General features: G+C 40.1%; 1 protein-coding gene and 2 pseudogenes across 1 annotated transcript; 2 read left to right on the top strand and 1 right to left on the bottom strand.

Annotated features, from left to right (window-relative positions):
* Nucleotides 1–423: 423 nt before the first annotated feature.
* Nucleotides 424–3,347, bottom strand: LOC120289137 (annotated as a pseudogene).
* A 5,224-nt stretch (nucleotides 3,348–8,571) lies between these two features.
* LOC120289136 lies at nucleotides 8,572–9,907 on the top strand (annotated as a pseudogene).
* Nucleotides 9,908–12,571: 2,664 nt separating this feature from the next.
* Nucleotides 12,572–13,194, top strand: LOC120289135 (ABC transporter B family member 21-like). Its single transcript, XM_039303664.1, has 2 exons — nucleotides 12,572–12,721; nucleotides 12,895–13,194. The coding sequence occupies exons 1-2, from the start codon at nucleotides 12,572–12,574 to the stop codon at nucleotides 13,192–13,194; spliced, it is 450 nt and encodes a 149-aa protein (XP_039159598.1).
* Nucleotides 13,195–13,468: the final 274 nt, after the last annotated feature.

The following is a 13,468-nucleotide window of genomic DNA, read 5'->3' as shown; positions in this document are numbered from 1 at the left end:
AAGTAGCGATAATTGCTCTTAATCACCCACAGCCCCACCACGGCAAGCATTTTGTGAATCTCTACTGTGTGTTGTCATTCGATAATCATGGTGAGCCATTACTTTGTGATCATCTTCACAGCGTGCGCCTTGTACTCCATCGGTGGTACAAGTATTAAGGCACTCCAACATGCTAGCTCGCTCTCTCTCGATTCATTACAGTCGTACCGTCTCTTACATTGCAATTGAATTTTTTCCTTCCTTTCGGGAAAGTTCACATTAGTTTGGAGTGTACCATTCCTTTTAGTTTTTCTTAATGTTTTAATGATTTTGATATCTCAATTCACCCTTCTCCCAAGAAAACAGACGAAGCACACAACTTTGGTCTTCATTCTTAATGCTATTAGCATTATTCAATGCAATGATATTCCCCAGTGATATATATTAATATTTTCCAAAAGCACGAAGATCCGCATGATACGTGGCTATCCATTTTCTTATAATCTCAAGTTCGGTGTTCCGCTGCTTGACCAACCATATGGGATCTTCTTTTGTAGCTGGTAGTATGTCTAAACAATGAGAACCTGTAGGTAAGAAATTATTTTTCGCAGCATTAATTTGAGTATCGCAATCATTTGACTTTAGTTCAACATGAGTTGAGTCAGCACATACCTTTAGCTGTGTAGACTGCGACAACCGAATTTGAAATACTCTTCAAAATCCTACAATTGATGGTATAGAAGAATTACTTTGAAATCTTATCCAATTTAGTGATGTTTTCATGGAAATCTATAGGTTTTGATGCTACACATACCCTGCATAGCTAAAAGGATCTTGAAGCCCATTGGAAAAAATAATATTGCTAGCGAATCTGTGCAAAATGAGTTTGATGTCCTGCAATTTTCCATAGTCAGTGAAGAAACGAAAGGGTGTCGTATGTTGTTTGGTGTGTGTGTGTGTGTGTGAAAGAGAAAATTAAAAGAGTATCATAGATATGTGATTTTATTTTTGTGACCATACTTGACCACCGTAATAAGTAGGGACCCAGTGTTGCCGAGGTGCAATGCCAAAGTCTCGCTTGCAGCGATTCACAAATTTATCTAGGCCAGAGGGAGCTGGTTGAAACATAGTATTGTTGGTGATGCTCCAAAGGGTCGGAATCTCGCTACATGTCTGCAAACCCAAACAACCTCCGTTTGCTTAGTACAACACAAAATTCGAGTCAATTTCAACTAGTAGTAGTAAGCTACAATCCGTCCATGATGTCCGACTATAGTGTGCACCTGCCAATGCCAACCCAACTCAGTGTTAGATAGAGGTGTAGGAGGTGGATTGATGTAGCAAGTCGAATTTCGGTAAGTCGAGAGGCCTGCGAAAATCTTCCTGAGAATGTCATTTCTTGGAGAAGCTCCGTTAATGGCATTGCATATCACATCTACTGGACGACTGAATGGATCATTGTACTGGGCAGCGTCTGCGTAGACTGATTTTAAGTAATCCTTGAGCTCTGAAGAACTTTCCAATGGTCTAACAAAAGATAAAAGATATGCATAATTAGATGATACTCGTCTCTAAAGCATATCCATTAATATTTTTTTTTAAAATAATATCAGAGCTTAAAACCATTATGTCATGTTAGAATCATTCCCCTTGTTTAGCGAAAGTTCATGCTATTATGGAATAAATTGTTAGGGTAAAAAACGCTTTTCACACACGGTCTTATCCGCCCTATACTTGATGGCAAGTGAGGGAGTTGATACCTGAAATTCACAAATCAAGAATGGATAGACCGTTTGTGCAAAGGTTCCTTTCACTGTCAATATATGCTATAAATTTCCAATTAGATATGTCTAACAACTTCTTATCTTCTAAAAATTACTTGTCCTACAGAACATTCTGAGAAGTCTCCAAAATACAATATGATGTATAATCCCAATTCCATCATCCACGCACCTGCAAGTTTTGAAAGTTTTGCTCAATTTTGCGAGACCATGAAGCTCAGAAGCAACTCTATCAATTTCCTCCCAGGATCTTCTAATGGTCTCGTGGCAAGAAAAACTAAATTCCTGAAATATTAACCAAATAATTATTCAAGTTAAGTTATCAATTTGATTAACGAAAACGCATGCTAAAGGAAAAGGTATAAATCCAGCAGTTAAGATTACCAAAAATCTTTTGCAACTCCCGCATAGAATGTTTCCCGAGGAATGATGTCGGGAAAGGATAGAATTGGAGCGGATGATGCCAATGCTCCGAGCGCCACATGAGGGTACTTTAATCGAAACCATGCAGCTAGCACTGAAAATCAAACATCTGAAGATTGAAAGACCTACTTGTAAGTAATGTGTAGAATGTATGGTGTTGATCTATTCCTTGTAAACCTAATGGTAGGCACTTTCTTCAATGCCATTCAGGGCAAACTATCAAACTTGATATGGATTGTCGTTGTCATTATGACTAGCGCTCTTTAGGAAAAGTTCTATCCATGATATGTTCAAGAACAAGGACTTTCAGCAGACTATGTGTGTTTATTTACATTCTACTATAATTAATGGGAATCGTACATTAGAATTGATATCGTCAATGTGCGCAGTGGGCTATTTTCTTTAATTTCAATGCTAAGCAGTAGTCATATTGCTGATAAGTGAAAACATATTCGCTTACTTCCCCCTTATGATCCTCCAAAGACAATTATCGGAGAATGTCTGGCATTCAATTTCTGTTTCAAGTATACAAGGATTTCTGCATAATCGGCAAGAGCTTGTGCTGAGCTGAAATATCCGCGAGTCTTGGCATCTTGTAGTGCTTTATCGAGTGTCCACCCATACGGAATTGATTCACCATAATACCGATGCTGCAAGATTTTAACTTTACGTTCGTAAATTGCGTGAATATGTACCTATGCACGGCAAACATAAGGGAAAAAGAAGGTACTATTAGGCAAATTATATAGGGCCTTTTATTACCTCTATACAGACCAAAAGCGCTTTAAACTCAGCCGCGTTTTCCGCCACGAACCCAAGATATTTGATGTCGACGTCGAAGGGTGATTCAGAACCGAGAAAAACGAAGATCGGGGCAACTGCATTCGCACCGCCCCAGTATTTGGAATTGATTACATATCTTTGTTTGAAAGTAGTGTAACTTTCTGGCCTGTAATTAAAATGATCCAGGGTTTGGTTGTAAAAGAAAGTCTGGAAGTCTTTTGACGAGACGGAAGCTCGAACCGCCCATGTAGGATCTTGAATAAACGTTCGGTGGAATACGCTCAGCTTTGGGATATAGTAAGCATCGAAGTTCTTCCCGGTAGCAACACAAACCGAGAAAAGCATCACAATGATCAAAATGCTACAAAGTGATGAAGACATGTTGGGGTGTGTGGTTATTGCCTAGGCTAAAGCAGGTAGGCGAAGAGGAGGATCCTCAAGATGTTTTTGGGCTTCAACAAGTTCACATTTATATAGAGAAGCCCACAATCCCATATTGTACTACTATTTTCTATGCCAAATTACATTAAATGTATTAAATTATATTTCAGATTTGAGGATGTGTACAAGAGCTGATTCGATTGGAGGCCATTGATAGGTTTGTTAAACCAAGTATATTAGAGAAAAAAGGATCTGAATAGATCACTACCTTATTTGGATTAAATTTTCAATTCTTGAAGGCCACACTAATTCATGTAATGATTTCTTTCCAGTTGGAGAAAACTGTCCGAGATAGCTGCCCCAAAGAATTAACTTTTTGGCTAGACAGTGGACATCTTTCTTTATCCGTGAGTCCAGTCAAAAGGAGTTAAATTTGGAACAGAGAAAAACAAGGTTATGCAGAGGACTAAGTTTTTTGTTCTTATCTATCATTGAAATGGCCTTCTAAAATCAATTCATCATTGATATTTTTGTAATAGCAATTCAACATGTCATTGTTTCAAAGCAAGGAGATTGGCATATATTTAGTTATCCACACTTCGGTAATTCACTGCATGACCAACTAGTCAAGATCTGTTTGTATCTTTGGTTATAAATCCAAACAACGGAAACTTAAAACATATAATTAGTGACGCGAATATATTTTGAGTTTGAACCATGAAGTTAACTCAATCCAAGTAGAAAATCCAAATCTAAATAGGGGTTGTAATTTGATGCCCAAACAATCAAGATATTACACGTATACTTTCTACTTTGAAGTTAGATTCCTAATTTGGGTAGATTTACTTCTCTTGATTTCATTTGAATGATTCACAAGCACAGGAGACAAAGCAACAAATAAAGTGACTTGGTTATGTACCTTTCTTTGTATAGACAATGGTTATACCGTCTAGATTGTTCTTAAGGATCCTAAGATTGAAAAAAAGATCAAATTGTAAAGCATGGTTAGATAATGTAAATTTTTACTCTTCAGATGGATGTCCAATGATGAGCATTCAATTTTTCATACCCTCCGCTACCATAAGTATTCCAATGTCCATTTGAAAAAATAATGTTGCTATTAAACCTACGATGAATTAGATCTATATCCTACAACCAGAAACCCATAAAAAAATAAAAATAAAAATAAAAAAGGTAAAGGACCATGATGTCAAGGTTTACTTTGAATTTTATGCATAAAAACTAGTTTAATCTACTTATGGCAATAAGAGCCAAACATATATTTTTCAAGAATTGGATCACCAGTTCGTATTTATATAGAGAAACTCACAATCCTATTTTGTACTACAATTTTCTATTCCAAATTACATTAAAACAATTAAATTATATCTCGGACTTAAGCATGTGAACGAGACCTAATTCGATTGGAGGATGTAGATAGGTTTGTGAAACCAAGTATATTGGCAAAGAAAAGGAATCCCAATAGATCACTACCTTATTTGTATTATATTTTCTTTTCTTGCAAACCACACTAATTCGCGTGACGATTTCTTTCCTATTGGAGAAAACGAGGTAAGGACACTTGGAGTACCAAAACTTAGCATGAAGAAAATGTACACTTAAGTGCCAAAATTTGAGTAAAATTGATCACTTAAGTGCCACTCCGATCAAAATCCAGCCAAATTGCTGACGTGGCAATTTTCCGACAAGATGAGTGCAAAACGGCGTCGTTTGCACGCCGACGTGGCGAGAAAATGCAAAAACGATATCGTTTTTGTGTCTAATGTGTAAATAATTAATATAAAAATTAATTTAATTTAATTTAAACTTAAATTTATTTAAAATATTCTAAAAATAAAAACTTAAAAGGGGGCCACCAAAGGAGGTGGCCGAGGGCTGAGCTCTTGCCGCCGCCACCTCTCCGCCACCGTCGGGAAGGGCCAGCGACGGAGGGGGAGGGTTGGCCGGGGTGGCCGGCCCCTAGCCAACTGGTGGCAAGGGCCGGCGACGGTGGGGGGAGCATCGGCAGGGGTCGCCGGGCCTTGGCCAGAAGCCGGCCAAATTGCTGACGTGGCAATTTTCCGACAATATGAGTGCAAAACGGCGTCGTTTGCACGCTGACGTGGCGAGAAAATGCAAAAACGATATCGTTTTTGTGTCTAATGTGTAAATAATTAATATAAAAAGTAATTAAATTTAATTTAAACTTAAATTTATTTAAAATATTCTAAAAAATAAAAAACTTAAAAGGGGGCCGCCAAAGGAGGCGGCTAAGGGCTGAGCTCTTGCCGCCGCCGCCTCCCCGCCACCGTCGAGAAGGGCCAGCGACGGAGGGGGAGGGTTGGCCGAGGTGGCCGGCCCCTAGCCAACCGGTGTCAAGGGCCGGCGACGGTGGGGAGCATCGGCGGGGGGTCGCCGGGCCTTGGCCGAAGCCGGCGACATCGGCCGATGCGAGCCCTCGCCGACCCCGGTGAACCGGCAGCAAGGGCCCACGAGCCCTCGCTGGATCTGGGCGAGGGTTCGCGAGCCTCAACCACCTCCTTCACCCCCCTTCCCTTTTTTAATTTTTTAGAATATTTTAAATAAATGTAAGTTTAAATTTAATTTAATTAATTTTATATTAATTATTTACACATTTTTATTTTTTAGAATATTTTAGCTAGTAATTTAAATTTTATTTTGCAGACAACGTTATTTCAAATGAGTTTGAGCCGAGTCGGCTCTCCGACGAGCCACGTAGGCAAGCAAAAATAATAAAATATTGTCACGTAAGATTTTTGGCAAGGTTCGTCGGAGGTAACACTTAAGTGTCTCACTTTTCAAAGAAAATGTCACTTAAGTGTACATTTTCAAAGTTTTGGCACTTAAGTGTCCCCTCATGTCAAGTTTCGGCACTTGGGCTATTCTTCTGCTCGGAGAAAACTGTTGCCACACCAAAGAATTAACTTCTTGGCTGGACGGTGGATATCTTTCTTTGTCTGAGTCTAGTCAACAAGAGTTAAATTTGGAACAAATAAAAACAATGATAACTTTGTTAAAAGATATAAAGGACTTTCTTTTTTTCTTTTTTTGGTGACCCAGGGAACCCCACACGGCCGGCAATCAGAGGTAAACCACTGGGGGCAACACGTGCTAGCCACCACATACTGTGCTACCGGGTAAGTCGTCAAGAAACTCAAAACAAGTTGCAGGAGCTTCAAACACTATACCTCCTCGATGGAAATCTAGCGCCTACCTAGCTGAGCCACCGCGGCGGGTGGTTATAGAGGACTTTCTTTTGTTGTTACCTATTATTGAAATGGCCTTCTTGAATCAATTCATCATGGATATTGTTTGTAATAGCAATTCAACATATCATTGTTCCAAAGCAAGAAGATTGGCATATATTCAATTATCCCTACTTCGGTATTTCGTTGTATGTCCAACTAGTCTAGATCTGTTTGTGTCTTTGATTATAAATCTAAGCAACCAGAGTGTGCAAAACATATAATTACTGATGAGAATATATTTTGAGTTTGGAAATGAGGAGACCCGATCAAAGTGGAAAATTCAAATCTAAATAGGGCTTCTGGTTTGATGCCCAAACAAGCAAGAAATTACAAAATTACTTTCTACTTTGGAGTCAGATTCCTAATTTGAGTAGGTTCCCCTCTCTTGATTTCATTTTAGTGACTCGCAAGCATGTGAGACGAGTCGCAAAGCAACAAATAAAGTGGCCCATTATGTATTTTTCCTTGTATAGATGGCAACGGTACTGTCTAAATTATTCTTTAGGATCCTAAGATTGAAAAAGAGATCAAATTGTTAAACATGATTATGTAATGTGGAATTTTACTCTTCGGATGAATTGTACGGTGAGGAGTATTTGACTTTTTATACCCTCTGTTACTATAAGGATCTTGATGTCCATTTGAGAAAATAATGTTGCTCCCAAACCTACAATGAATTAGCTTTGCACCAGCAACCCAAAAAGAAAATAAAATAAGAGGGGATGATGATGGTAAGGTTTATTTTGAATTTTATGCATAAGAACTAGTTTAATCTATTGATAGCAACAAGAGCCAAACATCTATTTTTCAAGTCATTGGAAATCATACATGCCACCGAAGTAGGTGGTGACCTAATGCAAGCGGGACGCAACTGCCGTATTGGTAGTTGCATTCATAAGTGAATCTGCTGGAGATGGGAGGCGCCGTTTTGAACACAGGATTGTTTTGTGTTGCCGATAGGGAATGCCATTTCCCTGCAGCTCAACAAGCAAATCCCCCTTCGAGCTCAATAGAAGTGTTAGTTTTCTTAGACGCTACCAAATTTTATTAGGAAGTTTTCAAGAAGGGGACAATGCAATTAAAATCCGACCCGATTACGGGTGCCATGAAGCTCTCAGAACTCTCAAGGCATTGCTTTCATTTAAGTAAATTTCAGAACCAACTAAAACAATTCTGTCAATAGGAAACAACACCGTCAATATTAGAAATCCTTCAGCAAAAGAGGCACTGCCTAGTTTTTTTCGACGCAAAGACTCACGAAGCAAATTTATCAGCCCCAAAAAAAAAAAAAAAAAAAAAAATTTTATTAATAAGACAATAATTCATTTTATTAATTATGATCAAGTTACTATTTATATTTAAAATGAAATAAGACAATAATTAATGAAATAAAATAAAAAATGGACCGAGGACAAAGATTTTAACAGATATAAAAGGCCATGAGGTCTAGGCTTGTCCCTGAAGAATGAAAAAATCAAAACGATACAGTCCCAAAAATGGAATAACATGCTCTTAATACTGCTAACATGGAATCCAGTAACATAAAAACAGAACACCAAACTCTGCATACTTGCAAAAAATGTCGTCAGCAGCTGAACTAAGCCCACAAAGGTACACAACACATGGGGCGTCTGAACCTTCAATGCTGATCCGTCCCTGTTGATTGAGATTTTGTCCACCGCAAAGTTGATCTCCGAATCTGCTCACATTTGATATACATTGTCAACTGATATAAGAAAGATGGACCAAAAATGTAACCATTTCACAGGATAACATTCTCGATCTTCCAATTTCCACCATTCAAGCAAGTTCGCAAACTCCAAAAGGACCAAATTTCCACTAATTTGTGCTGCTGAGCTAAGAATACTGGAACCTCAGCATTCGACATGCCGAGAACTTGTTTCCAGTTCCACAGCTTCAGAATTAGCATGACAAAAGCCATTCAACTATCCCACATGCCGCATTTGCTTGATTTGGAATACGCTACAAATGCACCAAAAGCATCACAGTTTCTCCACTCAGCGAGAGAAGGCAAACCAATGCCACAGAGGACTTCAACATACAAAATGATGATTGAAGGACCTTGGAGGGAGAAGCAGCGCGAACAGAAGTTGGCTCGGGTTCTCCAAGCCGAACAGCTATCCGATAGAGGAACCGCTTCTCATTAGTCGTGTGGTCTAGGATGAGTTAGGTGCTGTTCCTGAAAATTTCCAAAAAGAATCGCTTTGGTCGTCGTGTTTTCACGTGACGCTGTTCCCACATGCATCAAGATTCCACCCCCGTTGAATTTCTTCTTCTTTAAATGTTTTTCTCTTCTTTTCTTTTTCTTGATCAGAAGATATCGGATAAGAGTTATATCTTTAATTTTCGATCCCATGGATGACGACATCTTTGTCTTTGGATGACAGGAAGAGCATGACAAGATCAGAGCGAAGAAATATCGTTGCGAGAGTCCGGACTGGAATGACTATCAGGCCTATGCCTTTCACGCAATGCGCAAGTCCAACGGCATTCTCGTGGCCATGGGTTTGGCAAAAGCGTGACGCTTCCTAGCTTTAACGCTGTGCTATGCAAGTGTTTTCAGGTTATCAATGAGACGATGCGGGTTGCGAACATCATTAGAAAGGGATTCAGGGAGGCGATGACGGATGTCAACGTGAAAGGTAAAGGAGAATTTTCTCGATTTGGTTCCATGTTGGTATGGGCCGATTGATCTAATTCGCTGGGTTATCTCTGTTCATGCAGGGAGGATACCTAAAGGGTGGGAAGCATTCACTTCGTTTCACACCGTGCATCTAGATCAAGATCGCTTCGAGGAAGCTCGAGCTTTTAACCCGTAGAGATGGCAGGTATTGCCCTGTCCTTCTCTCTGCTCCTGCGGATCTTGGTTCGACCTTGAAAAAAATGATCTATCTTCAATTGACTGATCGATAACTATGAATTATATGCAGAGCAATTCTCGCTCGCCAACCCCTGGAAACAACTTTACGCCATTCGAAGGACGGCCTTGACTCTGTCCCGCATGGGAGCTAGCTAGAGTAGAGACATCCGTATTCCTTCACCAACTAGTTACTCGCTTCAGGTACTAAATACGGCACCCCTCTTTGCTTACATTTCTTTTCCCCTCAAGCGAAAATGAAGGTTAACGATGGCAAACTCACCCTTCATTTCGCGTGACAGTTGGGTGCCAGCGGAAGGGAAGAATAAGTTATTTTCTTCCCGACGACGTGATTGCAGAAGCCGTACCCCATCTATGTTCGTCGATGCGACGCGTTCGGGCAATGTACATAGGGGGAGCAAAACTGTCCTGGGTGCGAATGGGCGAAGCTAGTGGTTTAGAATAGAAGATGCAAGTGGGGATACAATTTATTGGATCCGATAAAAATCAAGTCACTTATAATGTAACATAGCAAGCAACTCTTGAGATTATTTCGTTCATTCGATCTGGCTCGCCGCTGAGAGCAATAGCCACTATTTACAATGCACGTGCATTTGGGGGAGGGGGAGGGAGAGGGAGAGAGGAGTTTGTGGTGATGATTCTTGAAGCACTAGCAAACATGAATATCAACCCTTCTTTCTTTTTTTGGTGGAGTAATGAATATCTTATCTATCTACCCTCGTTAGTGCCTGCATTTTGCCCCTAAAAATCCTACTTCCGCTTTTATGTTGCCACATGTGAGAAGCAAATATGACTTTATTCAACCACACTCGGTCGACTGCATCGATCAAGCATTTAAGCCCCAGAGAGATTTCTTTATTTCCAAAATCCCAAAGACAATCAATCTGAATGGAATATGCACGTCCAGAGAAGAATGCAGGAAGGAACGGGGTAAAGGACAAAGATTATGGCCAGTGCTTTCCATCGCGTAGTGTTGTCTTGATTAGTTCTATTAGGAAAAATCAAATTGCTCAAAAGATAGACGGGTCACGCTTAGACCTCACTAAAAATATGAATTTCATAACCCATGAAAGATTCATCTACAGTTAACTGCGCTTGTACTAGCGGCCTAGGGCTTAGGCCATGTAGACACCTACAGAGCAAGATGAGGGGCATCACTCCCTTTTAGATTTCGAATTGTCATGTGGGTCGCCGAGATGCTTCCAAGCGATTCTAGCAAAGAACACACGCTATTGCTTCTCCTTGCTGCTTATTGCTTCTTCGGTGAGTTTGACCGTCTTCGAGTTGTCGCTGTTGACAAGGGAAAGTTTCTCGAGGGAGGATCTCAGTCGAGAGATATGGTTGTCTTGAATGAGAGAATTCTTGCTCGATGTCTGCTCTTTCATTATCGATCGAGTATACCTTCATAGCTAGACAGATATAGAATGTATAGATGAATGCAAAGCGTCCAACTCCACTCACGCAAAATGGTCTGCATAACCGCAAAAAAATGTGATTCATAAACACAAGGACTGCAAATCAACTCAACAGGTATAATTGCAGACAACCGACTAGTGACCATGACATATTGGTGGCAAATGGAACTGAGATTTGAGCAATTTATCTCCGTGATCTCAGCCAACAATACAACTGATGACTCGGAATTAAACTAACTAGATGCATGCCAGTCTTTTGCTATGGCATCCAAGGTTAGTAGTTTAAGTTGACCTTTAGTCTTCGAGCAATGCCCGTCCTGTGTTTTCTTCTCCAACTTTAGATTTAATAAAGAAAATGAAGTGACATAATGAACATGGCTAGGCTCCATTTTCTGCAGAGATTTCCAATCGTCTTGACGTAAACTTCCATTCGATTAATTCTAGATATTACCAAATGTACCAATCATCATCTATAATATTAAGTGATCCTTGGCTATTTTTGTCACTCTTAAATACATGTTATCTCTAGCCTCATCAAGAATTCTTAATATATGTATGATTTGGTTTATGTACTTTATTCTTTATATGTTTCTTTTTCTTATGAGACATAGATGCCATTGAGATCAATTCATTCAACCATTGTTTGCCCTTGAATACAAGAAAAGAAGATCAAGCACGACTTGAACGTGAATTTGTCTAACTTAATTAGGATGTGCGTCCAAAACATTACCAAATTCTGGACAAACATCAAATGTGATTGCGGGGTCCCTATGATTCCTCGCCGAAGAATAGAAGTACATTAGTAAAGAACTCTCCTAATGCAAGCCAAAAAACCTTCACTTTAGAGCATTGAGAAATTCTCTATTTAGGCAATGAAATCGTCATTCTCAATATTCACAGCAAGCACATTGTGAATCTCTACTGCGTGTTGCCATTGGATAATCATGGTGAGCCGTTACTTCGTGATCATCTTCATACCTGTTGTGAAGATGATCACGAAGTAACGACTCACCATGATTATCGAACGGCAACACATAACAGGTTCTGTAACTGCAGGCTCCTCTTTTTTTATTCTTTTCTTTTTCTTTTTTTTCCTTTTTTTGGCTCTGACCGTGGCAGCCAGTGCAATTTCACAATCAAGTTCCTTCACTGCCGATTCCATCAAAGTCACAGGTGTTACTTGCTGCTTCCATTTTAGCAATGATAGACCGCAAATCCAAGATAGACACAAGACAATGTGAAGGGTTGATTGAGCTTCGCCATGTCAGCTTCAAATATACCTCTAGGCCGGACATTCAAATATTCTGTGATCTCAGCCTGGCCGTTTACAGCGGAAAGGTAAAACTTCGGACTTTATCTGATGCCTAACTTTAAATATGACTTCATCAACTGAGCATTGAATTACGAGAATAACACTAGTGTTTCGATCACCTGAACACGAGGAACAAAAGGTTTGACAATTACGCGATTGTTCCTCTCAGATTGTTGCTTTGGTCAGAGAAAGTGGGAAAGTGGGAAAGTGAGAGTGGAAAGTCAACAGTGATAGTGCTGCTGCAACGCTTTTGTGATCCTGATTTTGGTCGCATTACACTCGACGGAGTGGATATTCGGTAGCTGCAACTCAAGTGGTTGAGGCAGCAAATGGGTGTGATCAGCCAAGAATCGGTTTTATTCAACGAGACAAATCGGGCCAACACAGCTTATGGAAAGGATAGAGATGCAGCCGAGCAAGAAATACTCGCCGCATCAGAATTAGCACACGCCCACGTGTTCATTAGTGGATTGCAACAGGTTAGACAGTCGCTATTTATTCCGTGTGCATGACTTACATTTGCTTTCAAATGGGCTTATTTGATTTTTACAGTACGAATTTTACGTTCGGGGATATGCTACAATGGTTGGTGAAAGAGGGGCTCATCTGTCGGGCAGTCAGAAGCAATGAGTGGCTATTGCTTGCGTTTTAGTTAAAAGCCATAAAAAGATTTCTGCTTAACAAGGCTACGAGTGTGCTAGATACAGAATCTGAGAAGACGGTTCAAGAGACATTGGACCGCGTCATGGTGCACCGAACCACACGCGTGGTGGCTCATAGGTTATCCACAATCAAGATTGCAGATGTGATCGTGGTAATTAAAAGCGGAGTTATTGCTGAGCAAGGAAAGCACAAGACTTTGATCTACATCAAGGATGGTCTCTATGGATCCGTGGTTGCCCTACACACTAGTGGCAGTCCCGCACAGCTCATTAGGCTTAAAGTTTGTTGAAACTCTTACACGATTAGATGTATGTAATTTGCTCAACTTGCTCGTTAAGGTTCAGGCGTTCGACAAAATGACATCGATTTCGTATTGGCTCATCTTGCTCGTTGAGGTTGAGATGGTTTCTCGGTCAATGGACGAACTATCGCAACCACCAAGAAGAAACTTGCGGGGCACTTCTGAAGCAGACGGGGAGAGATGGGAAGACAGATACTGACAAGCACAATTTTAAAACTTTGCTCGTTGAGTACACGAAACAAGCAACGACTATCCAACCCAT

The sequence above is a fragment of the Eucalyptus grandis genome, chromosome 10 (genome assembly GCF_016545825.1).
Source record: "Eucalyptus grandis isolate ANBG69807.140 chromosome 10, ASM1654582v1, whole genome shotgun sequence".
NCBI lineage: Eukaryota > Viridiplantae > Streptophyta > Magnoliopsida > Myrtales > Myrtaceae > Eucalyptus > Eucalyptus grandis.
This window is presented reverse-complemented; position numbering and strand designations above follow the sequence as displayed.